Below are 27,589 nucleotides of genomic sequence, written 5' to 3' on the forward strand. Positions count from 1 at the left end.
AGACGTTCCATCTGAGCTGCTGGTGCTGCTGTTTGTTGTGGCGTGCTGACAAAGCTTTTCCACATTTCGGCCATGCTAACCCTGCCTTCTGAGGTGCTGGCGGTGCCCTGGTTGAGTTGGCGACCTCCTCCTCCTCCTCCTCTGCCTTGTGCTTCCACTGTGGCCCCGCTGTCAGATGGGAATGCCAGCAGCATCGCGTCTACCAGCGTGCGCTTGTACTCGCGCATCTTGCGATCGCGCTCCAGTGAGTGAATTAAGGACGGTACGTTGTCCTTGTAACGGGGATCCAGCAGCGTGGCCACCCAGTAATCAGCACAAGTTAGAATGTGGGCAACTCGGCGGTCTTGTGGAGACACTGCAGCATGTAATCGCTCATGTGTGCCAGGCTGCCCAGAGGCGACGAAAGGCTGTCCTCTGTGGGAGGTGTATCGTCCGTGTCCTCTGTATCCCCCCAGCCATGCACCAGTGATGGCCATGAGCTGGCCTGGGTGCCACCCTGCTGTGAACATGGTTCCATCTCCTCCTCCAGCTCCTCCTCCTCCTCATCCTCCAGAACTGTGCCCCTGCTGGACAATTGTGTCCCTGGCGTTTGTGTGTGCAGGAACCCACCCTCGGAGCCCCTTGCGAATGACTGCCCTGAAAGCCTTGGAAATGTTACCTCTTCATCCTCCTCCTCCTCATCCTGTGCCACATCCTCTTCCATCATCGCCCGAATAGTTTTTTCAAGGAGGCATAGAAGTGGGATAGTTAAGCTGAGAACGGCGTCATTGCCACTGGCCATGTTGGTGGAGTACTCAAAACAGCGCAACAAGGCACACAGGTCTCGCATGGAGGCCCAGTTATTGGTGGTGAAGTGGTGCTGTTCCGCAGAGCGACTCACGCGTGCGTGCTGCAGCTGAAACTCCACTATGGCCTGCTGCTGCTCGCACAGTCTTTCCAGCATGTGCAAGGTGGAGTTCCACCTTGTGGGCACGTCACATATGAGGCGGTGAGCGGGAAGGCCGAAGTTACGCTGCAGCGCTGCCAGGCGAGCAGCAGCAGGGTGAGAACGCCGAAAGTGCGCACAAACGGCCCGCACTTTCTGCAGCAGCTCTGACATATCGGGGTAGTTTTTAAGGAACCTCTGCACCACCAAATTCAGCACATGCGCCAGGCAAGGGATGTGCGTCAAACCGGCTAGGCCCAGAGCTGCTATGAGATTTCTCCCATTATCGCACACCACCAGGCCGGGCTTGAGGCTCGCTGGCAGCAACCACTCATTTGTCTGCTGTTCCATGCTCCTCCACAACTCCTGCGCGGTGTGTGGTTTGTCCCCCAAACAGGCAAGTTGTAAAACTGCCTGCTGTCGTTTACCCCTGGCCGTGCTGAAGTTGGTGGTGAAGGTGTTACGCTGTCCAGATGAGGAGGCGGTAGAGGATGAGGAAGCGGAGTAGGAGGAGTTAGGAACAGGAGGCAAACTGAAGCGCCCTGCAATCCTCGGTGGTGGAAGGACATGCGCCAAATTGCTATCCGCCTCAGGCCCATCCGCCACTGCATTTACCCAGTGTGCTGTTAGGGAGATATAACGCCCCTGACCGTGCTTACTGGTCCACGTATCGGTAGTTAGGTGGACCTTGGCACAGATGGCGTTGCGCAGTGCACACCTGATTTTTTCCCCCACTTGGTTGTGCAGGGAAGGGATGGCTTGCCTGGAAAAGTAGTGGCGGCTGGGCACGACGTACTGTGGGACAGCCACCGACATAAGGTTTTTAAAACTGTGCGTCTCCACCAGACGGAATGACAGCATTTCAAAGGCCAATAATTTTGAAATGCTGGCATTCAGGGCCAGGGATCGCGGGTGGGTAGGGGGGTACTTCCTCTTCCTCTCAAGTGTTTGGGAGATGGAAAGCTGAACGCTTCCACGGGACATTGTGGAGATGGTTGTTGGTGACCCAGGTGGTGGTGTTGCTGACAGATCGTCTGTTTGCGGGGTGGCAAGTGCCGGTATCACTACAGATGTGGCTGGAGCGGCCGAGACTGCAGCAGAAGAGGAAGCAGGATGAGCCAGAGACGTTTCTTGGTTTTGAAGGTGTGTACTCCACTGCAGCTCGTGCTTTGCACTTAGATGCCTGATCATGCAGGTTGTGCTCAGGTTGAGAAGGTTTATGCCTCGCTTCAAGCTCTGATTGCACAGGGTGCAAACCACTCGTGTCCTGTCATCAGCACATTTTCTAAAGAACATCCACGCTAGAGAACTCCTTTGAGCTGACTTTGGTGCGCTCGTTCCCTTGCTGCGTTGGGCAGTAGCGGGCGTAGTGTCTAGGGCACGGCCGCTCCGCTTCTGCACCCTGCTCCCTCTTCTGCTGTGCTGGTGGCTCTGTGCGACCACCGCCTCTTCCTCCAAACTACTCAGGTCACCTGCATGACGTTCATTCCATGTGGGGTCGAGGACCTCATCGTCCTCCACATCATCTTCCACCCAGTCTTCACCCCTGCCCTCCTTGTCGGTCTCCACAATGCTGAACGCCGCAGCAGTTGGCACCTGCGTTTCGTCATCATCGGAGACGTGCTGCGATGATCCTTGCATGTACTCATCTTGAGAAATAAGTGGTTGGGCATCGCTGCACTCAATCTCTTCCACTTCTGGGGCAGGGCTAGGTGGATGGCCCTGGGAAACCCTGCTGACAGAGTCATCAAAAAGAAGAAGAGACTGCTGTATGGCTTGGGGCTCAGACTGCTTGCCTGATTTGCAAGGGGGTGAGGTGAAAGACGGTTGGACATCGGCTGCAGGTGCCAACTGTGACCTTTCTGCAGTAGACTGGGTGGGAGACAATGTGAAGGAACTGGAGGCACTGTCAGCAGCAAACCAATCTACTATCGCCTCCACTTGTTCTGGCCTCATCACTTCTAGGGGCGTATGATGCCCTACCAAATACTGATGCAGGTTCTGTCGCCTACTCACACTTGAGGAAGGTGTTTCACTTGTGCGTGTAGCTGGCACAGATCGACCACGTCCTCTCCTTGCAACAGGAGCTCTAGCAGCAGCACCACCACGACCCAGGCCACGGCCCCTATTTGACGCTCTCCTCATATTTCTGAAATTTAAGATCTTGCCCTAGAAAGGTCTTTATTGAATAGCGGAACAAAAGAACAACAGTATCGCACGGGTGTATCTCACAGTCAAATATGCAAACTATGCCGCAATTTAATGTTTTTTACACCAAAAGGGTGTGTATTGAATAGCGGAATAGGATAAAAAACTGTGTATCTCACACGTACAAACACAGACTAGGCCCGATTAAATTTTTTCCTACCCTAAAGGGAGGATGAGGAAGAGGAGTATGGAACAGGCAGCACCCTCAAATCTTCAGAAGTATGAGATGAACCCCAGAAACTTGGAAAGGTGGATCTCACACGTACCGACACAGACTATTCCGCAATTTAATTGAGCCCCAAAGGTTTTTATTGAATAGCGGAATAGGAAATATGATCAAAAAAAAGTGTATGTTTTTCACACGTACAGAAGCACACTAGGCCCCAATTACTATTGTTTGTACACCTAAAAGGATGGATGAGGAAGAGGAGGAGGAGGAGTATAGAACAGGCAGCACCCTCAAAGCTTCAGAAGTATGAGATGAACCCCAAAAACTTGGAAAGGTGGATCTCACACGTACCGACACAGACTATTCCGCAATTTAATTGAGCCCCAAAGGTTTTTATTGAATAGCGGAATAGGAAATATGATAAAAAAAAGTGTATGTTTTTCACACGTACAGAAGCACACTAGGCCCCAATTACTATTGTTTGTGCACCTAAAAGGATGGATGAGGAGGAGGAGGAGGAGTAAAGAACAGGCAGCACCCTCAAAGCTTCAGAAGTATGAGATGAACCCCAAAAACTTGGAAAGGTGGATCTCACACGTACAGACACAGACTATTCCGCAATTTAATTGAGCCCCAAAGGTTTTTATTGAATAGCGGAATAGGAAATATGATCAAAAAAAAAGTGTATGTTTTTCACACGTACAGAAGCACACTAGGCCCCAATTACTATTGTTTGTACACCTAAAATGATGGATGAGGAGGAGGAGGAGGAGGAGTATAGAACAGGCAGCACCCTCAAAGCTTCAGAAGTATGAGATGAACCCCAAAAACTTGGAAAGGTGGATCTCACACGTACCGACACAGACTATTCCGCAATTTAATTGAGCCCCAAAGGCTTTTATTGAATAGCGGAATAGGAAATATGATCAAAAAAAAGTGTATGTTTTTCACACGTACAGAAGCACACTAGGCCCCAATTACTATTGTTTGTACACCTAAAAGGATGGATGAGGAAGAGGAGGAGGAGGAGTATAGAACAGGCAGCACCCTCAAAGCTTCAGAAGTATGAGATGAACCCCAAAAACTTGGAAAGGTGGATCTCACACGTACCGACACAGACTATTCCGCAATTTAATTGAGCCCCAAAGGTTTTTATTGAATAACGGAATAGGAAATATGATCAAAAAAAGTGTATGTTTTTCACACGTACAGAAGCACACTAGGCCCCAATTACTATTGTTTGTACACCTAAAAGGATGGATGAGGAGGAGGAGGAGGAGTATAGAACAGGCAGCACCCTCAAAGCTTCAGAAGTATGAGATTGTGTTCACTGTACCCCACAAAGATTGTGTTCACTGTACCCCACAAAGATTGTGTTCACTGTACCCCACAAAAGGTTTTGTTCACTGTACCCCACAAAGATTGTGTTCACTGCACTCCAAAAGGATTGTCTTCACTGCACCCCACAAAGATTGTGTTCACTGTACCCCACAAAGGTTTTGTTCACTGCACCCCACAAAGATTGTGTTCACTGTACCCCACAAAGGTTTTGTTCACTGCACCCCACAAAGATTGTGTTCACTGTACCCCCCAAAGATTTTGTTCACTGCACCCCACAAGGATTGTCTTCACTGCACCCCACAAGGATTGTCTTCACTGCACCCCACAAAGATTGTGTTCACTGTACCCCACAAAGATTGTGTTCACTGCACCCCACAAAGATTGTGTTCACTGCACCCCACAAGGATTGTCTTCACTGTACCCCACAAAGATTTTGTTCACTGCACCCCACAAAGATTGTTTTCACTGTACCCCACAAAGATTTTGTTCACTGCACTCCAAAAGGATTGTCTTCACTGCACCCCACAAAGATTGTGTTCACTGTACCCCACAAAGGTTTTGTTCACTGCACCCCACAAAGATTGTGTTCACTGTACCCCACAAAGGTTTTGTTCACTGCACCCTACAAAGATTGTGTTCACTGTACCCCACAAAGATTGTGTTCACTGTACCCCACAAAGGTTTTGTTCACTGCACCCCACAAAGATTGTGTTCACTGTACCCCACAAAGGTTGTGTTCACTGCACCCCACAAAGGTTTTGTTCACTGCACCCCACAAAGATTGTGTTCACTGCACCCCACAAAGATTGTGTTCACTGTACCCCACAAAGATTGTGTTCACTGCACTCCAAAAGGATTGTCTTCACTGCACCCCACAAAGATTGTGTTCACTGTACCCCACAAAGGTTTTGTTCACTGCACCCCACAAAGATTGTGTTCACTGTACCCCACAAAGGTTTTGTTCACTGCACCCCACAAAGATTGTGTTCACTGTACCCCCCAAAGATTTTGTTCACTGCACCCCACAAGGATTGTCTTCACTGCACCCCACAAGGATTGTCTTCACTGCACCCCACAAAGATTGTGTTCACTGTACCCCACAAAGATTTTGTTCACTGCACCCCACAAAGATTGTGTTCACTGTACCCCACAAAGATTTTGTTCACTGCACTCCAAAAGGATTGTCTTCACTGCACCCCACAAAGATTGTGTTCACTGTACCCCACAAAGGTTTTGTTCACTGCACCCCACAAAGATTGTGTTCACTGCACCCCACAAAGATTGTGTTCACTGTACCCCACAAAGGTTTTGTTCACTGCACCCCACAAATATTGTGTTCACTGTACCCCACAAAGATTGTGTTCACTGCACTCCAAAAGGATTGTCTTCACTGCACCCCACAAAGATTGTGTTCACTGTACCCCACAAAGGTTTTGTTCACTGCACCCCACAAAGATTGTGTTCACTGTACCCCACAAAGATTTTGTTCACTGCAATCCAAAAGGATTGTCTTCACTGCACCCCACAAAGATTGTGTTCACTGTACCCCACAAAGGTTTTGTTCACTGCACCCCACAAAGATTGTGTTCACTGCACCCCACAAAGATTGTGTTCACTGCACCCCACAAAGATTGTGTTCACTGTACCCCACAAAGGTTTTGTTCACTGCACCCCACAAAGATTGTGTTCACTGTACCCCACAAAGATTGTGTTCACTGTACCCCAAAAAGGTTTTGTTCACTGCACCCCACAAAGATTGTGTTCACTGTACCCCACAAAGGTTGTGTTCACTGCACCCCACAAAGGTTTTGTTCACTGCACCCCACAAAGATTGTGTTCACTGCACCCCACAAAGATTGTGTTCACTGTACCCCACAAAGGTTTTGTTCACTGCACCCCACAAAGATTGTGTTCACTGTACCCCACAAAGATTGTGTTCACTGCACTCCAAAAGGATTGTCTTCACTGCACCCCACAAAGATTGTGTTCACTGTACCCCACAAAGGTTTTGTTCACTGCACCCCACAAAGATTGTGTTCACTGTACCCCCCAAAGATTTTGTTCACTGCACCCCACAAGGATTGTCTTCACTGCACCCCACAAGGATTGTCTTCACTGCACCCCACAAGGATTGTCTTCACTGCACCCCACAAGGATTGTGTTCACTGCACCCCACAAAGATTGTGTTCACTGCACCCCACAAAGATTGTGTTCACTGTACCCCCCAAAGATTTTGTTCACTGCACCCCACAAGGATTGTCTTCTCTGCACCCCACAAAGATTGTGTTCACTGTACCCCCCAAAGATTTTGTTCACTGCACCCCACAAGGATTGTCTTCACTGCACCCCACAAGGATTGTCTTCACTGCACCCCACAAAGATTGTGTTCACTGTACCCCCACAAAGGTTTTGTTCACTGCACCCCACAAAGATTTTGTTCACTGCACTCCAAAAGGATTGTGTTCACTGCACCCCAAAAAGATTGTGTTCACTGCAGCCCACACACAGAAAAATGGATGTGGATCACTGACACCTGCCTATCTCCTATCCCACACCACACAGCAATATCGATTGTAGTTTGTAGAACACACTTTCCCTAAAATTCAGCAGACTCTGTCCCTAACAGGATTGAGAAGAGATCGTAGATCAGGAGAACTAAGTGCAGACCCCACCCCACACAGCAATATCGATTGTAGTTTGTAGAACACACTGACCCTATAATTCAGCAGACTCTATCCCTAAAATGCCTACAACTCGCCCTGCCTAAACACTCCGACCTGTCCCTCAATTCTATCCGGACACAAATGGTTTTTTCCTGCCTATCTTTCCCTAATCAGCAGCCAGCACGTTGATGTGTGCTCTGTCCCTGATCTAAGCAGCATAATGACGCCGCTGCGGCTGCCTCGAACTTATAAAGACTTGGTCACATGCTTCAGACGGCCAATCACAGCTACTGAGACATTTGCAGGCATGGCTGGGATGGCTTAAGGCACACCAGTTAAACGATTGTTGATTGGCTGTTGAAAGCCCGCCATGAAAAGAGCGCCAAAGCATGCAAAACCCGGAAATAAAACGACCGAACACGGATTTTTACCCGAATATACAGTAAAGTGTCCGTGTTCGTGTTCGTGTAACAAAAATCCAATTATTCGGTACGAACACGAATAATACAGTCCGTGTTCGCTCAACACTAGTAATAAACCCTTTACTTCTCTTAATGGAGGAGGTAATGAGGCCACAAAATGCTTCAACTGGCAGTAGCGCCGTTCATTTACCCTCCAGTTCATTTTTTCCTGAAAGTCTAATAAAGTGATAATTTTCCCATTAACTACTATATCCTTTAATCGTGCGCCTACATCTCCAATCCAATTCCTGTGTATCTTCCCTTCTCCTGGCAGGAAGAATTTTGTGTCTCGTAAAGGAGTGAGCGGTGAATTATATTTCCAATTTTCTTTTTTAAATATTAAATCCTATATTTTCAGTGCCTGGCATGTAAATTCGTGTGTTTTTGAATTTAATTCCCTATATTGTGGTGGTATCCACATAATTTTTCCTAATTGTGTATTACTCATAGTGCATTCTATCTTCACCCAGCATTTCTCGCTTTTTTCTTTACCCCATTCCAACACCCGTGAAATTACTGTAGCTTGGTAGTATTTTTTAAAGTCAGGGATCGTTAAGCCCCCTTGTGCTTTGCTTTTACTTAATACTGCATATTGTATTCTAGGTTTTTTATTTTTCCAGATAAACCTTGTTACAATTGATTTCATTATATTAAAAAATTCCTGAGGTATTGGGATTGGGATCATTTGGAACTTATATATTATCTTTGGGAGTATTGCCATTTTTACTATATTTATTCTTCCCATTCACGACAGAGCCCGATTTGCTAGTTTGTTAATTTCCGTTTTTATTTAGTTTAAGAGTGGGATATAGTTTACCTAGTACATTTTCTCTGGATTTGATGTTAATTTGATTCCTAAGTAGCCCAATTCTGATTGTCTCCATACAAAGGGAAACTCACTTTTTAGATCCTCTTTCTCCTGTTTACTCATTTTAATACTCAGGATCTCTGATTTTGTGGGATTCATTTTAAGGTTGGATAGGTCTCCATACTGTTTCAGGGTTTTCATCACATTCGGCAGGGTAATCCTTGGGTTGGAAAGGTAGAGCAACATGTCGTCCACAAAAGCCGCGACCTTGTGCTCTACCTCTCCCACCTTTATTCCTCTAATATCCGGACTTCCCCCTATTGTTGCCAACAGGGGTTCCAGGGATAAAACAAATAGCATTGGTGAGAGTGGGCAAATGTCTTGTTCCATTAGACATTTTGAATGGTTCTGATAATGTCCCATTATTTTTTACTCTTGCTGTTGGAAAACTATATATTGTTCTTATCCAAGCCATCATTCTTGGTCCTATTCCTAGCTCCTCCAAAGTTTTTATCATGAACTCCCAGTCGACCCTGTCAAATGCTTTTTCAGCATCTATTGACAGTATCAAGCCCGGGTGTCCATTTTTTATCATCTGTTGTATTAGGAGGATGGTCCTTAGTCCATCGTCTCTTCCCTGTCTCCCAGAGACGAAACCTACCTGATCGCTATGAACCCAATCTGTCATTAACCCCTTTAGCCTTGTTGCTAGGATTTTTGTAAATAACTTAGTATTTGCATTAAGGAGTGAAATGGGCCTATAACTCGAGCATAATGTTGGATCCTTCTCTTCTTTCAATATAACAGTAATGGAAGCCAAGAGAGCTTCTTTACTCATCTCAAATTTTGACCCCAGTCCGTTTAAATAGCCTTTAAGTTTAGGGATTAATATTTCTCCAAACCTCTTGTAATAACGAATTGTGAACCCACCTGGGCCTGGACTCTTTCCTGCTGTGGTGTTTTTTATAGCTCTTCCTATCTCCTCTTCTGTAATCGGGGCTTCTAAGTATGTTATTTTCTCCTCATCTATTTTAGTCAATCTTGCTTCTCTCAAGTATTCCTCAATTTTACCCACTGTATTTGACTCCTTTTCCTGTTTGTCCTCTCCTCTTACTGCATATAGATTCTCGTAGTAGCTCTGAAATTCTCTCACTATCTACGTTGTTGAATGGACTATATCTCCATTTTTGGTCTTTATTCTATCTATAAAATGTACTGCTTTCTTTTTTCTTAAGACTCTTGCCAATTTTTTTCCAATTTTATTACTTTCTAGATACCTCTCTTTAGCTACTCTGTTGAACTCCTGTCTAGTTTCCTGATCCAATAGTTCCTTTAATTTCTCCCTTTTTGCCTCTAGTGATTTGGTTAATTGTGTTTCCTGAGTTTTCTTATGCTTTTGTTCAAATTTAAAGATCTCTTTTATTAATCTATCTCTATTTTTAGTTTTTTCTTTTTTTCTTTGTGCACCCTTTGCAATTAATACTCCCCGGATATAAGCTTTGTGGGCCTCCCATACAATATCTTTTGAGGTTTCCTCAGTTTCATTAATTTGGAAGTATAATTCCAACTTTTTCTCAATTTCCTTTCCCCAGATTTTATCCCTTATTAATTCCTCAATAATTCTCCAGAAGCTCCCTCTGGATTGACCTCCTGGGAATCTCATCTTCAATGTAATGGGGGCGTGATCTGACCAGGTCCTGACCTCCATCCTCGTTCCGATTACCCTCTCTATCCATCTGTGTTCGATCATCATATAATCGATTCTTAAATATGTCCCGTGCACAGCTGAGCAAAAAGTATAGTCCCTTTCTTTTGGATGAAATATTCTCCATATGTCAGACAATTGGCACTGAAATTATTTTTTCTTTAATCTCTTTATTTGGGAATTTCTGCTCCTCTGAACACACAAAGTACTATCCTCTTCTGGATTTAGGCATACGTTCAGGTCCCCGGCCAGAATCACACCCCCCTTTCTGAAGTCCATTAATTGTCCCAGTACCTTCCCCAAGTACTCTACAGGACCATTGTTGGGGCAGTATACATTGACAAGGGTTATTTCCTCTTCAAAGAGTTTCCCCTTCAGAAAGAGGAATCTTCCCTCTGGGTCCGTTAGTCTTTCTTCTAAGGAGAACCTCATTCCTTTAGCCAGCCCAATAGCTACCCCCTTAGATTTTTTATCAAATGAGTCTGCATAGTACTATGTGGGGTGATCTCGTGAGTATAACCTGATGTTCGATGCATGTGTAATGTGGGTTTCCTGTAAGAAAATTATGTCTGCAGCTAGATATTTGACTTCCTTCATGATTTTGTGTCTTTTTTCTGCTGAGTTCAGGCCTCTTACGTCATATGTAACAAAATGTACTGCTGTCATTTATCTTTTTGGTTTTCTATAATGTTACACTCTTCCTTTTTCTCCCTCTCTTTCCTTCTTCCTCCTATTCCCTCGTCTCGAATATGGCACACTCGGGGTCTAAATTTATAGGTCGCATCAGGAGAGGTAAACAGGTCCAGGAGAGGACTCTGCAGTGTCCTTACAATGACTTTTTTTCATGGGACTTTTTCCTACTTTCCCCCTCCCCCCCACTCCCCCCTCCCAACTTCCCTTCCCTAAACCTGAGTGCCTAGTTTCCTTCTTATCAACCATGTTTTCACATGGGGAAAGAATTGCTAGGTTCCACGGGTACCCATCTGGGTCTTATCTCTCTCTTTCCTTCTCCTCCCCCCCCTCCCACCAGCAACCCCCCCCCCCCCACCATCCACCAAGACCAATCTGTTATATTTCTATATTGTGTTCATTAGGTTATTTCTTCTTAGTCAGCAACTGCCACTGGACCTCCTCTTCTTCTACTCCTTTTCCTCTTATAGCTTTTCATTCGGGGATTTCTGGCAGAGGTATTTTCAGAGTCTCACAAAAGTCCTGCAATTCTTCCGGAAATCTCAGTTTTATTGTCCTTCCTTCCTTTCTTGATCCCAGACAAGCTGGGTATCCCCAAAAATATTGGATGTTATGTAGTTTCAATAACTCTGTCATTGGTTTAAGTATCCGTTTTCTTGACAGTGTCTCCTGTGAGAGATCAGCGAACACCTGCAGGTCTGCATCCCTATATTTTAGAGGAGGTCTGTTTTTCAGTTTTTCCCAGATCTTCGCTCTTTCTTCATATCTGTGGAATCTCACTATAACATCTCTTGTGGTCTCTTTGGATTGGTTTTTTGGTTTCCTGATTCTATGTATCCTTTCAATTTCTATTTTTGTTTTTATTTCTCTTCCTAGGAGGGGATTGAACACTATTTCCATAATTTCTACTAAGTTTTCTTCTTTCCCATTTTCTGGTAGGTTTTTTCTTCTATCTCTATTTTCTTGGTCTTCAAATAAATATGCTATATAAATTAGTACTATCTGGGATCTCCTCATTTCCTCTTTAAGAGCCTTCAGTTCTTTCCCATGGCTGTCCGTTTTTTCCTCTACTTTCTCTACTCTTTTCAGCATTTGGCCAAGGTCTCCATGCAAAATTGCAACATCATTTTTAATAGACTGTTCCAGTTTTGCAAACATTTCCCTTTCATTTCATCTTTTGTAGGGAGTTGATCATTAGTTCTCAATTCTTCCTCTTCTCTTATATCTCTTATATCTGGTTCTCTGTCCATCTGCGCACTATCCATGTGTACACTAACTATGAAGAGATCAGGATTGTTTTCTTCCGTTGTTTCTGTCTTTCTCTGGCTCCGGGATTTTTATACTTGCTTCATTGCTTTGTTTAAGTTTAGTTGAGATTTGTTTTTCACTGTTTGCGTTTTTCCCTCTTGTCTCCGCAGTCATGTATTTTTTAATGTTCCTGGGCTTACACTTATTTTTGATAATTTTCCTCCTCAATCTTTTCCTGGTTTGTTTTTCATTTTTAAATCCTTTTCCCCTCTATATCTGTGATCCAATTTGTGGAAACCCTGCTTTGATATCCTAATATTTAAGGGGGACTTTGGATTTATGACCCTGCTTTTATGCCCTCCAGCTGCTTGTAGAGGAAATTTCCCTTCAAATGTCCATGAGAGAGATCCTAGGAAATCGCCTTTTTCTCAGTTACAGTTTTCCCCTAATAGGTTCATCTGATTACCCTATCAATATTCTGCTAGGTACATAGATTCAAGTCTTTATCGGACCCCCAGTCCATTTTTTACCACATTTCCAAATCAATCTTGCTTCCGCTTTTCAGTATCTTTAACACAGTCTTTAGCTTTAATAATGGGGGGGGTAAAAACCCCTCTCACTTCTCCCGACCAGTCTCCGTGTTGTAGTCCTTTTGCTTCCACCCACCTGGTTGTCTTGCGGGTTACATAGTTTGTGAGGTTGAAAAAAGACATCAGTCCATCCAGTTCAACCTATGATGTGTGTGTGTGTTTGTGTGTGTTTGCTGTTAACCATACATTGTATACCCCTGTATGTTGTGGTCTTTAAGGTGCCCATCTAATAGTTTTTTGAAACTATCAATGCTCCCTGCTGATACGACTGCTTGTGGAAGAGAATTCCACATCCCCACTGCTCTGACAGTAAAGAACCCCTTACGTATTTTTAGCTTAAACCGTTTTTCCTCAAGTTTTAGTGAGTGGCCACGTGTCTTATTGTATTCCCTTTCTCTGAAAAGTTTGTTCTTTATGCTAGGGTCGCCAGTACAGTATTTGTACATTGTTATCATATCCCCCCTCAATCGTCTCTTCTCCAGAGAGAATAAGTTCAGTGCTTGTAGTCTTTCCTCATAGCTGATGTCCTCCATTCCCCTAATTATTTTTGTTGCCCTTCTCTGGACTCTCTCCAGTTCCAGCACATCCTTCCTGAGGACCGGTGCCCAGAACTGGACTGCATACTACAGATGTGGCCGGACCAGAGTCTTGTAGAGGGGGAGAATAATCTCTTTATTTCTGGAGTGAATCCCCTTTTTTATACATCCCAGTATTCTGTTCGCTTTGCTTGCAGCGGCTTGGCATTGCATGCCACTGCCAAGCCTGTTGTCTACCAGTACTCCCAGGTCCTTTTCCATCCTAGACTCACCCAGAGGTTCCCCCCCCCCCCCCAAGAGTAGCTTGCTTTCGCATTACTGATGCCCAGGTGCATTATTTTACATTTTTCAACATTAAACCTCATCTGCCATGTAGTTGCCCACCCCATTATTTTGTTCAGATCCTCTTGTAAGATTTCCACATCCTGCATAGAAGATATTGGCATGGTTAGTTTAGTATCGTCCGCAAATACTGAGATTGTGCTGGATATCCCCTCCTCTAGATCATTTATGAATAAGTTAAACCGGATTGACCCCAGGACAGAACCTTGGGGGACCCCACTTTCCACACCCGCCCAATCCGAGTACTCCCCATTTATAACCACCCTCTGACTTCTCCCCTGGAGCCTTTGCAAAGTCTAGATACACCACATCCACAGGCTTACCTTTATCTAGATGGCAACTCACTTCATCATAGAAGGTTAATAGATTGGTTTGGCAAGAACGATTTTTCATGAATCCATGCTGATTACTACTAATAATACCATTTTCATTACTAAAGTCTTGTATGTGGTCCCTTAACATCCCCTCCAAAATTTTGCAGACTACTGATGTTAGGCTGACCGGCCTATAGTTACCCGGGATATATCTCGGCCCTTTTTTTAATATTGGTACCACGTTGGCTTTTTTCCAATCAGCTGGCACCATACCCGTCTGTAGACTATCCTTAAAGATCAAGAATAATGGTCTGGCAATCACCTGGCTGAGCTCTTTAAAGCGGTTGTATCCCGCTTTTTGACACTTTTACCTACAGGTAAGCCTATAATAAGGCTTACCTGTAGGTACAAATAATATCTCCTAAACCGGCACGGTTTAGGAGATATTTACAGTGCATGCAGCCGCTCGCGCGAGCGGCGCATGCGCTCTGAAGGTCCGGGGGGACCTTCAATTAACTTGCATGCGCGGGAGTGACGTCATCGCGGCTCCGGCCAATCAGCGCGCTGGAGCCGTCTCTTCCGGCCAATCAGCGCGCCGGAGCCGCCGAACCCGGAAGAGACGACGAGGGATCATGGCAGCGCCCGCATCGATGTCCGGGGGTCCGTGTCGGGGCTTCGTTTTAAGGTAAGTTAAACATAATGGGCTAGTATGCGATGCCTTTGTCTTGCAGGTTTTTTTTTTTTTTGGTTTTTTTTTCATAGGGTTTACAACCGCTTTAAGAACCCTCGGGTGCAAGCCATCCGGTCCCGGTGATTTATTTATGTTAAGTTTCTCTAGTTTAGTTCTAAGTCTATCCTCTGTTTGCCATGGCGGTACTTCCTGAGGTGTGAAGACTGAAGAGAAGGAATTATTTAACAGTTCCGCCTTTTCTCTGTACTCTGTGGCCATATTCCCTTTGTCATCTTTTATGGGGCCAATGTGTTCTGGCCTTGCTTTCTTACCGTTTATATACTTTTAATTTTTTGGGGTTATTTTTACTCTCTTCCACTACATGTCTCTCGTGTTCTATTTTAGCTGCCTTGATTTCGTCTTTACATTTCTTATTACACTCTTTGTAATGCTTGAATGCTGCCAATGACCCCTCAGTCTTGTATTTTTTGAAGGCCTTTTCTTTAGTATTAATATGCATTTTTATGTTGGAGTTTAGACACCCAGGGTTTAGTTTTGCTCTTTAAAATTTGTTTCCCTTTGGAATGCACTGGCCAATCCCTTTGTTTAGTATGCTCTTGAAGCACTTCCATTTTTCCTCCGTGTTCTTTGTTGCCAGGGTTCTATCCCATTTGATATTTTCTAGCAGAGAGCGCAGTTTGGGGAAATTGGCTCTTTTGAAATTCAGTGTTCTTATATTACCCTTGTGTTTCCTATTACTATGATTAATACTGAAACTAATTGACCTTTGGTCACTGTCTCCTAAGTTGCCCCGTATTTCTATATCCTTGATCAGGTCTGTATTGTTGGTAATCAGTAGGTCAAGTACCGCATTGTTTCTTGTCGGTGCGTTCACCATCTGACCCATAAAATTGTCCTGCAGAACATTTAGGAACTGCCGAGCCTTGGCTGAGTGCGCGGTCCCTTTTGCCCAGTCTATATCTGGATAATTAAAGTCCCCCATTATAATGACATTTCCCATCCTTGCTGCCAATCCTATCTGTAAAAGGAGGTCCGCCTCCCCTTCCTCCCTCTGGTTGGGGGGCCTATAGTATACGCCCAATATTACCTTCCCCATAGTGCCTTCCCTTTTAAGTTCAACCCATAGGGATTCTGCCTCGTCCATAGCTCCATTATTAATATCATCCCTCCTATTTACCTGTACACTGTTCTTAATGTACAGACATACCCCTCCCCCTTTTTTACCTTCTCCGTCTATCCGTCTAAGGTATGCAGTGTCTCCGCGATCTCGGCACGGTCTCCCAGTACCAAACGCCGGCTCACGTGTCCTCCCGGCGTCTCGCGGTACTTCCTCCCGCTGGTCTCTCCAGACCTGAGACCTACAACACAGCTGCCTCCAGATAGCTCGCAGACCGGTTACGAGTCCCGGGTTACCTCGGAGCAGGTGAGATGGACCGATGGGGGGCTAGCGGGCAGGCAGGGGTACAGGGTCGGTGGCAATCAGCCTCCCAAAAACAGGCTGCTCTCCTTCATCCCAGATGGGTGCTTTCCGGAGGCTCCGCTTAGCTCAGCATTCAAACCCTGCTGGCGCCATTATCAGGCCCCTCCCCCCGATCTGTCCACCTTTATGGAAGAGTCTATTTTATTGTTCAAACGTTTTTTGGCAAGAGGCTATCCCAGATGGACTCTGGAAAGAGCCTACCACATAGCATTAAACAAAAATAGAAATAGCCTGCTTACACCTAAAAAAACATCATAATGTGGATAATGATAATCGGAGAAGTTCCATTACTTTGACAATCCCTTATAGTTTGGAATTTACAAAGATAAAACATATAGTTAATAAACATCTACCCATCCTATATGGAGACAAGAAGTGTGCTAAAATCTTAGAACAGGGTGTCAATATTGTGGCTAAACGTGCCAAGACTCTAGGAAATCATTTATCTCCAAGTTTCTTCTCTTCAAATAGCAAAAAGATATCGGAGACCTGGCTCCATTTTAAAGGGAATTTTAGATGTGGTACCAAAGATTTTCTAAAATGCCCACATATTGCTCTTGGTAACACCTTTCAGTCCACATTGGATAGAAGGATATACACAATTGACAAGTTTTTTAACTGTAATACCACCTTTTTGATTTATTTGATCACATGCAGAGGATGTTCCGTGCAATATGTGGGTCGTACCACACATAAACTGAAAGACAGGTTCAGGGAACACCTCAGTGACATTAGAGGTTGTAAATCCACTAATGTTGCACGTCATTTCAACATGGAACATGATGAGGATCTGGCCCTTGTGTCTGTTCAGGTTTTGGAACAAGTCATATCCCCACTTAGAGGGGGGGGACGTTTTTCGCCTCCTATGTAGGAGGGAGGTTTTTTGGATACACAGACTCCAGACTGGGTTGCCTGGGGGACTTTATTTTGAATGGGATGTTACCCATTTCAATTCTTAGTCCCCAATAAAGCAATACAGCCATACACGAGTCTTTCTGGTATGTCCATCTCGTTCCACCTTAATTTTGGCTTCGCAATACATGTGTACTCTCTGGAGCATTATGCTCATTGAATATACACTGGTGGGTTCCATTTCATTGTTGTATACTTTTTATGATTATCATTTTTTCTGATGCCGCGGACCTGTTGTATGCAATTTTGTGACACATATGCATTCTCATTGGAAGAGGCATATATCTTTTGTCTTATTACCTTTGGCCTGATGATTGAATTGATCTAGTATATTTATATCTATTCCTCGTTTTTTATGTTTAGTTTTTTGTTTTTTTGGCATTGGTTCATTTCATCCTACTGTGTAGAGCTACACATTCGCATATATTTTTATGCATAGTTGTATGTGGGCCTGTATTATTCAATCTCTACAATGCTCTTGATGATTTTTTACATAATATCGCATATATACATTTACACATATTGTCAACATTAATGTCTCCCTTGCTCCATTCATGTTATGGGGTTAGAGAGCCCGAGTTTGGGTTATATAAGACCATATATGATTGTTTCATATTGATGTCCTGGGAAAATTGGCTGGGAGTTCTTTAGTGTTCTCTGTCTTTTGCACCGTCTGGCTGGGATCGCCAGCCAATATGTTCATCGCCATGTCCATGTACACTCATCATGACAATTTTTGTTTTTCATTTAGATGCCATGTTCATTGTAGCATTATATTATTCATTAGATTTGCATTGTTTGGTTTTCCGTTAACCATAGTGTAATCCCATAAACCACATATAATCGATTTATTTAAAAAACTACTCACAATATTGAGAACATAAGCAGGCACATAGGTATAGCAGCTGAAGATCCTGACTGCGGCGTCCCGCGTGTATCCAATCAGCATAAAAAAGCAACAGGGACTTCTCAGGGACTTCCGGTCAGACTGATTTGGGGCTGGTGAGCCGGCCTTCTGTTGCTTTTTTATGCTGATTGGATACACGCGGGACGCCGCAGTCAGGATCTTCAGCTGCTATACCTATGTGCCTGCTTATGTTCTCAATATTGTGAGTAGTTTTTTAAATAAATCGATTATATGTGGTTTATGGGATTACACTATGGTCCTTTGTTTTATTGCTCTCCACACTCGGCTTTCATGGTGTCACCTACTTCCCCTTGGATCCTTTGAATCTAGTGATAACATCTCTTAGCTGGGCGAGGCTTTCTCATTCATTTGAGTAACCACGGCGTTCTGGTAAGCTGCTCTTAATACTTGTGCACCGAGGTGTCCCCATCCTACACTTTCCTTGGGTGTCACGGGAAGGAGCGTCTCTCACAGTATTCTCACTTGGATTTATTTGGACTTGCACCATTATATATTTTTTCTCTTGGTTGGGACTTTATTCACCATAATTCCCTTGGATTTTTTATGGATGATTTCTCATCAGTATTATATTTTATTATGTTATTTCTAGCGCTACACTTCCTTATTATTATTGTATTATTGATCACTGTCTGTTGATTTTGTGTTAGCTGCTTTCTTCACTTTACATTATTCATCATTACTTGATATATCAATTTTATAGCGCAGAAACACCCCTTTGCTATTTATATAGCTGTATTTAGTTAGGTGTCCCTAAAGAAACTTTTATTCCAGTCAAGTGGGCATCCCATAATACCCATATCCCCATCCAAGTTTAATACCCCAAATAAATAAAACAAACAAAGTTGCTGTACTGTTTCCTGACTCCTGACTGAGGTTTCCCAGGACAACTGTGTCACCGCCCCGATGGGCGAGTGTGTTTCACATGAGGTGAAAAGCGATGTACTAAGTATCCTACAATCTTAAACTGCTAATGTGCTAACACAGCCTATACAAGGCAGGAATGTGGCTAATGATGATGTTGAAAAGTATTACTGACAATGTTAATGGTTTGAGGTCTCCCATGGCAACCACAGGCAGTGTCGCAGAGTTGTCCCTGACATGAGGTGTTGGTGCCAGCGGTGGTCAAGGACAGCTCTGATACTGTGTGGGTGGAACAAAAGGGGAAAATAGCTGAAATGGTGGAGCATGGATTATCACAATCTGATGTGGTTAATTTTAACTTGTGCAGTATCCAGCCAGTAGTCACAGGTATGTTGGCTGTTGCAGAAGTTATCCCCCTCCAGTGAGAAGGATCGGATAAGGGCGCGTACATGGCAGAAGTTTTGTCCACAGCAAAACAGATGAGTAATGTTGAGTGTCAGAATGACAGTGTACTGGATAATGACTTGGAAAGGCTCAGTGTTGCTGAAAAAGAGAGGATGAGTATAATGCATGCATTTGGCAGTGCTCAAGGGGAGCTGCAAGTTGTGTCAGTTACCTCTGAGGTAGAGGTCTCTTTAACCACTTCTTTTACCAGGCCATTTTTTGGGATTCGGCACTGCGTTATTTTAATGGAAAATTGCGCGATTGTGCAACGCTTTACCCAAATACAATTGATGTCCTTTTTTCCCCACAAATAGAGCTTTCTTTTGGTGGTATTCGATCAGATCTGCGGTTTTTAGATTTTGCGCTATAAACAAAAAAAGAGCGACAATTTTGAAAAAAATGCCATATTTTTTACTTTTTGTTATAAAACATTCCCAATAACAACATTTTAAAAATTTTATTTTTTTATCAGTTTAGTCCAATTTGTATTCTGCTACATATTTTTGATTAAAAAATCCCCAAAAAAGCGTATTTTAATTGGTTTGCGCAAAAGTTATAGCGTTTACATACAAACTACAGGATAGATTTTTGGAATTTTTATTTATTTTTATTATTTTCTGCGATTTTTAGCAGGATTTTTAGTGGGACTGCGACATTGCGGCAGACAGATCGGACCCCTAACTGACATTTTTGACACTTTTTGGGGACCATGGACACTAATACAGTAATAATTTCTAAATAATATGCACTGTTACCGTATAAATGACACTGTCAGGGAAGGGGTTAATACCGGGGGTGATCAAAGGGGTTAAATGTATGCCTGTATGCTTACTGACTGTGTGTGTGTGTGTGTGGGGGGGGGTTTCTGTGACAGGCACAAACAGAACGTAGTTTCAGCTAAGCCCTGCCTGTCTGAGAGAAGATAAAGAGGGTCTTCTCTCGGTTTTTCGGACGATCAATCGCAGCCGCTCCTCCCGCGGCCCGCTGTGTCTAAACCACATTCACTTCAGTCACATAGTACCACGTGACTGGACGCAACCGAGCCGCCCTGCCGCATTAAAAAGGCGGTGGGCAGTCGGCAAGTGGTTAAGTGTCTCAGCCTCTCGAGCCTTAGCAAATGAGCCACTCCGGATCGCTAGTAAGGGAAGAGTCCTTAAAGTTCTAAAGTTCTATGTTTAGATGTGGAATGTTTAGAAAAAAACTGAGATGATGTTGGATCTGGTGAAAGCTTTTCCTCTGTACACCTGTGTCTATCTTCCAAAGATGGGCGGCCTGGCACTGCGTAGTACCAATCAGTCGAGGCAAGTGGTACAGGCGATGTTAAGCAATGTTGGTCAAAATGTGTATTGGTTACTGCAATGTTGGCTAATTGTATGGAAAGTCTCATGGTTCTCGGCTTCCAGCGGCAGTTGTGTGCGGAAAGCGGAAACAGCTAGAGGAATCAGAAATGACAGATATGGTGGAAGTATTTCTGTATGATAGTGTGATGAGGTGCATTCCTGCTGTTGTGGTCCGAGGTGCGGCTGAGCAGTGGTTGGTACATGCCGCATGTACTGTTTCACCGGCTAGACCTCGTGTGATGTGGGAATTCTGTCCATCTTCCGCAAAGAGGTGCAGTTTAAGGTACCCGGAGACACTCTGACAGGAAATAACAGTGTGTAAACCTATGTTGGATATTGTCTCACAGTGTGCAGGGTTGCTTCCTACTGGTTTGGGTATGAAAGGCTATCCAGAGCACTGTTGGACAGTTTAGAGGTATTGATTGAGTTACCAATGGACACAGAAATAGAAATAATACATTTCTGGTAGGAAAGCTGCTATGTGAGTGCTGGACAACAGGGGGCAATGTGAAACTGTGGGAAGGTCCCTTACATAGTTCCCTAGTTAGTCAGGTTGAAAAAAGAATCGAGTCCATCTGGCTCACCAATAAAAAACAAAAAACAGTAAAGAAAACCCAATCATACAATCCCATATACACAATCCTATACCCGCAGTTGATCAAGAGGAAGGCTAAAAACCCCAGCAAAGCATGATCCAATTTGCTATAGCAGGGGAAAAAAATCCTTCAATTGGCAATTGGATAATTGCCAATTGGATATTCCCTGGATTAATTGTATCTATAAATATTAGTACCCATTTATATTATCTAAACTTAGGAAAGAATCCAGGCCTTTTATAAAGCAATCTAGTGAGCTAGCCAGAACCACCTCTGGAGGAAGTCTATTCCACATTTTCACAGCTCTTACGGTGAAGAAACCTGTCCGTATTTGGAGACTAAATCTCTTTTCCTTTGGATGTAAGGAGTTCCCCCGTGTCCTCTTTGTTGACCTTAAAGTGAATAACTCAACACCAAGTTCACTATATGGACCCCTATGTATTTATACAGTACATGTGGATCATGTTGGTGGAATTGAAGTCTTCTATCCTGAGGCGTATTTGGCCCATTTTTTGGTCACCCTATATCATTTATAAAGATATTAAAAAGTAAGAGTCCCAACGCTGACCTTGGGGTACACTACCATACCCCCTAACCATTCCGGATCATGTGGGACAGCCCCGTAATTGTAAACAAGTACCGGTATCCTGCAGTATTAAGCTGGGTCCCGCAGCGCAATGCTAGAGCTTGGCACTCGGCTCCATTGATCTCTGCAGCAGCCAGATTCTCTCTTGCCCAACATGCATAAACTCAGAGAAGCATCCCCTAGGCTCCTCCTCGGCGCTAACGTGTTTTATGGGTTAACAGGAAGGAAGTACACATACCGACAGTGCCACGGAGGACACCTCTTGCCAGTGACCCAGGGTAATCAGCTCACCAGCCTCTCAGAGCACCTGCATGCCATATCCATTGATCTCTATTATTGTCTCTCCTTCCACCCGGCTACTGTACAGAGGTGAGGGGGGGTGCCATGACAGAGGTGAGGGGGGTGCCGTGACAGAGGTGAGGGGGGTGCCGTGACAGAGGTGAGGGGGGTGCCATGACAGAGGTGAGGGGGGTGCCGTGACAGAGGTGAAGGGGGGTGCCATGACAGAGGTGAGGGAGGTGCTGTGACAGAGGTGAAGATGGGGTGCTGCGACAGAGGTGAGGGGGATGCTGTGACAGAGGTTAGGGGGGTGCTGTGACATAGGTGAAGATGGGGTGCTGTGACAGAGGCGCGGGGGTGCTGTGACAGAGGTGATGGGGGTGCTGTGACAGAGGTGAAGATGGGGTGCTGTGACAGCGGTGAAGATGGGGTGCTGTGACAGAGGTGAGGGGGGTGCTGTGACAGAGGTGAAGATGGGGTGCTGTGACAGAGGTGAGGGGGGTGCTGTGACAGAGGTGAAGATGGGGTGCTGTGACAGAGGCGCGGGGGGTGCTGTGACAGAGGTGAGGGGGGTGCTGTGACAGAGGTGAAGATGGGGTGCTGTGACAGAGGTGAAGATGGGGTGCTGTGAAAGAGGTGAGGGGGGGTGCCGTGACAGAGGTAAAGGGGGATGCCTTGACAGAGGTGAAGATGGGGTGCTGTGACAGAGGTGAGGGGGATGCTGTGACAGAGGTGAGGGGGATGCTGTGACAGAGGTGAGGGGGGTGCTGTGACAGAGGTGAAGATGGGGTGCTGTGACAGAGGTGAGGGGGGTGCTGTGACAGAGGTGAAGATGGGGTGCTGTGACAGAGGTGAAGATGGGGTTCTGTGGTAGAGGTGAAGATGGGGTGCTGTGAAAGAGGTGAGGGGGTAGCTGTGACAGAGGTAAAGGGGGGGTGCTGTGACAGAATTTGTTCTGGGAGGGATGAGCATAGATTAGTGCTGGATTTTTGTTTTTGTTTTGGAGGTAGAGATTGAGTATTGTTGCTGAAAGGGTAAGTGGGGGACACCGATTACAGTAAATGTGTTACTACTCCTGACCCTTGCATTCTGTGCATTACAAACCCCTGACCTCTGCACTTTGCCTTACACACTATATTGTACATTGTATACTTCTCAAAGTGTTCATTGTCTCTACAGTTGCTGGTTGCTAAGCAGTCTCTGTTTTTTTGTAATTAAGTTCTTCTCTAAGGTAGGCTCATACAAAGTGTTAATGAAGTCCAGGTTTGTTTAACTGTGCCACTTAAGCCACACCCACTTTTGGCTGCGGTGCGCCGCAGGACTCCTTTTTCCCAAGCTGTCCCTCGTTCTCAAGTTCTAAAGTTGGGAGGTATGCACCACTGATAGCCTTAGACAAATCAGAGTAAGAATGATTAACCACTACTTCTACTAGAAGTTAAACTAACAGGTCTATAGTAACTTGGCAAAGACTTTGATCCCTTTTTAAACATAGGTTAGGGAGTAACCTTATGCCTTTAGGTGGTCCCTCCACAGAACCTGTCCTAGCAAACAAGAGGACAAGAGGTCCTGATGAAATTGACAATATTGAGTTGAATAATCCATTGAGGAATGTTGCTACTGACGTTAAACAGAAGGATGTGGTGTTAATCTCAGATGGTTTGGTTGCCAGTGGTAACCACACAGCAGTTTGTGAATATGAGAAACAGATGATGTTGGTTAGTGTTGAGTCAGGTAGTGAGAGAGGTCAGTCCCTGGTCTGTGGAGGTCTTTGCATGGGAGTCAGGACGACTCCAATGCTCTCCGGAAGTCACAGAGGCTGCATGGGGCAGTCAGAACGTGCCTGTCTGTAACACAGCAGGAGGGAGCTGATTGTGAGTAAGTTATGAGAGAGCTTGACTTTAAAGAACTTTGTATTGGTATGAGGAGCAGACCTAAGGCCTAGGCTTGAGGCCTAAAGCAGCCGTGTGTCAAGAGAGTAAGCCAGGAGGCTGAAGTATTCTGATTGTGCATGTTACAGTAATGGTGGAACCCTCTTCATGGGCAATTGATGTGTTTTGTGAACTTTTCCAGTCTTTTAAATAAAAGTGGACTACCATGCCCTTAAAAATACAGTTTTGAACTAGCGCAACTCATTGGAAACAAACTTACCACTTGAGTCTAACCCCTCCAAGTGTCTATATATAATATACACAGTGTATATTCTTTTTTAAACATTGATATATTTTTATATTTAGGCTGTACATTTGAATCCTTCGATGTTTCATTTTCAATTACTCCTGTAACTTAAAATACATTTCTGAACTTCAGAAAATACAGGACGTGTGTGGTTAGTAAGGCACGCAGTATTTTTGTCTTCACACTAGAACAGGGAAGCATGAAAACTTTCCTCTACCTCATTTCCATCACTCACCCAGAGCTTCAGAGAAGAGCACAGCTACCAGGAGCAGACAGAGCCCAGGAAGCCCACAAGTGGCAGCTGTAGACATGACCCAGACAAAAGCTAAGATCATAACATCACATCAGTGCTACCCCCTCCTTCACTTCTCTGTAGCCAGAATCCTCTCTTGCTTCCTTCCTTCTCCTCCTCTTCCACTTCCCCTCACTCCTCCTCTTAGCCTGGATATCTTCCCTTAACCTCCCTTTCTCCTTTCTCTCCCCATCATCTCTCTTTCTCTATGGTCATTCTTTCCCCTCGTGTACCCTATGCTTTATTCTGTTTGGCTTTCCAAGTAAAACAAAAGTTTAATTTAATTTATGAACTCCTGTGAAGGAAATGCCATCATGCTTTATTCATCTAAGCCATGTGTGCTAAAGGATAAAGTTAACATATGTTTTTTACTCTATGTTAAAAACAATAAAAGACTGTTATGTTACCAGTAACATTGTAACAATATTTGGCAAAAACCCCTATCAAATTTGATGAAAGCAGAGGGAGTTATTGATATGTGCAGTATAGGAACACTTATACTGCACATATCAATAACTTAAAGGGGTCATAAATTCAGAAGGTTTTTTTATCTTACAGCATTCTATGCATTAACTTCCTCGCATCCGCGCTACAGCCTATATACGGCTGCAGCGCGGACTCGAATTGTTGGGAGGCCGTTTTTAAACGGCCTCCCAGAAGCAGGCTCCCCGCGCACTCCCGCGAGCGTGCATCGGGGAGAATCTGTGTAGGCCGTGTCCCTTGGACACAGCCGATCACAGATCGTGGTGAATGGCCAATGACAGCGGCCATTCACCATGTGATCGGACCATCCAATGAGAGATGATCTCATATGTAAACATATGAGATCATCTCTCATCGCCGGCGCTCCTTCCTCACACGGAGCCTGCAGTGTGAGGAAGGAGGGGGAGCCGTCAGCCGCTGGGGACACAGAGACATGTAATCAGGGCACTGATCACCAGTGCCCTGATTACTAAAAGGTAAAAAAACATACAAATTGCCCCCAACAGTGCCCGCCATCAGTGTCCCCCATCAATGCCCACAATCAGTGCCCATAGTGCTGCCAGTCAGTGCCCATCAGTGCCTGCTCATCTAGGCACTGATGAGCACTGACTGGCAGCACTATGGGCACTGAGTGTGGGCACTGATGGTGCTGCCCATCAGTGCTCATCAGTGCCGCCCATCAGTGCTCATCAGTGCCACCCGTCAGTGTCCATCAGTGCCATCCGCCAGTGCCCATCAGTGCCGCCTCTCAGTGCCCATCAGTGCCGCCCATCAGTGCCGCCTCTCAGTGCCCAGCAGTGCCACCTCTCAGTGCCCAGCAGTGCCACCTCTCAGTGCCCAGCAGTGCCGCCTATCAGTGCCGCCTATCAGTGCTCATCAGTGCGGCATATTAGTACCTCCTCATCAGTGCCCATAACTGCCACCTCATCAGTGCCCATAAGTGCCACCTATCAGTGCCCATCAGTGCCGCCTCATCAGCGCACATCAGTGAAGGAGAAAAAATTATTTTTTTAACTTTTTTTTTTTCAAAATTTTCTGTCTTTATTCTTTTTTTTTGTAAAAAATAAAAAACCCAGAGATGATTAAATACCACCAAAAGAAAGCTCTATTTGTGTGAAAAAAATGATAAAAATGTCATATGGGTACAGTGTAGCATGACCGCGCAATTGTCATTCAAATTGTGAGAGCGCTGAAAGCTGAAAATTGGCCTGGATGGGAAGGGTGTTTAAGTGCACAGTAGGCAAGTGGTTAAGATAATAAGCCTTCTGTGTGCAGCAGCCCCCCTAACACTTTCCTAAGCCCACTTTTGAACCAGCGATGTCCACAAATGCCTTAGCCTTCCGGGACTCTCTCCTGATTGGCTCCCTCTGCTGTCATCAAACTCAGTTAGCCAATCAAAAAAGAGAGGGGGCGGGACTGAACGGCAGCTCTGTGTCTGAATAGATGCAGGGAGCTGCAGCGGGGCTCTGGTGCCCCCATAGCAATCTTCTTGCTGTGGGGGCACTCAACAGGAGGGAGGGGCCAGGAGGTCTAGCCAGGGACCCCGAGTAGAGGAGGATCTGGGCTGCTCTTTGCAAAACCATTATAGTTATCAAGTATAACATGATTGTTATTTTATTAGAAAAAAAAACGAGACTTTACAATCACTTAAAAAAGACCAATCTTAAATGCTACTTTTAAAAAGTGAAAAATAACATTACCAATTAATCCTAAATTACAACACCATTCAGATCCACGCAACAACGAAAACTGCAGATCAGATTGTCGGTGGGAATGTCTAAGCTATCTGCAGAAATGGTGAAAAAAAAAGGAATAGAAGCAGTGACCCAAGTGATACACTATAGTACCAAAAGTATTGGGAAGCCTGCCTTTTTTAATTTATAAAATAAGGTCTGCAGGCATCAACCACAAGGTGTGCTCTTGGATACGGAACTGGTTAAAAGGGCATGTCCAAAGGGTGGTAAAAAATAATGCATACATACATATGCATACATACATATGTGATACTGATATTTTTCTTTCCAGGCAAATTCCCTTCTTGGTTGGATTGTATTTTTTGACATCTGCATTGAGGGTTTCAAGTCGCAATTGAGGCTACCAGCCCTTCTCCCTAATATATCCTTTATTATATCCCATATGGTATTTTCATCCATACATACACACACACATATACATATATATATATATATATATATATATATATATATATATATATATATATATATATATATATATATATATATATATATATATATATATATATATATATATATATATATCACCCATACTAGGCTTTTGTGCCTATGCTAACATTATACCACCACCTTTATGATCCACATATATTGGCCTCCCGGCGCCTGCAGAGGAGATATCCCTTCATCTTGTCCGTCCTATTTTGAGGTTAGCATAATTATAGTTGAAAAATGATGCAATATGTATCAATGTATGAATATGAAATATTTGTTTATAATGATTGTAATTTTTGTATTTTCACCATATTCTCTTTAGTGCAGTACCTATTT

At 44.5% G+C, this 27,589-nt stretch overlaps 1 protein-coding gene across 3 annotated transcripts in view; it reads right to left on the bottom strand.

Moving 5' to 3' along the window:
• Positions 1 to 27,589, bottom strand: part of RECK (reversion inducing cysteine rich protein with kazal motifs) — a gene marked incomplete at its 3' end in the record, with an annotated part of 1,214,950 nt that overhangs the window by 1,113,689 nt on the left and 73,672 nt on the right. For 2 of the 3 annotated variants that reach the window (XM_082258597.1, XM_082258599.1), the window contains exon 1: positions 24,528 to 24,652. The exons of the other annotated variant lie outside the window; for it this stretch is intronic. In XM_082258597.1, the coding sequence (XP_082114723.1) occupies positions 24,528 to 24,627 (100 nt within the window). In that variant the 5' untranslated portion in view covers positions 24,628 to 24,652. Of the gene's footprint in view, positions 1 to 24,527; positions 24,653 to 27,589 lie in introns of those variants that run through there. 3 annotated transcript variants of the gene reach the window in all.

This window comes from Pelophylax lessonae (genome assembly GCF_965119305.1).
Source record: "Pelophylax lessonae genome assembly, chromosome: 5".
Taxonomy (NCBI): domain Eukaryota; kingdom Metazoa; phylum Chordata; class Amphibia; order Anura; family Ranidae; genus Pelophylax; species Pelophylax lessonae.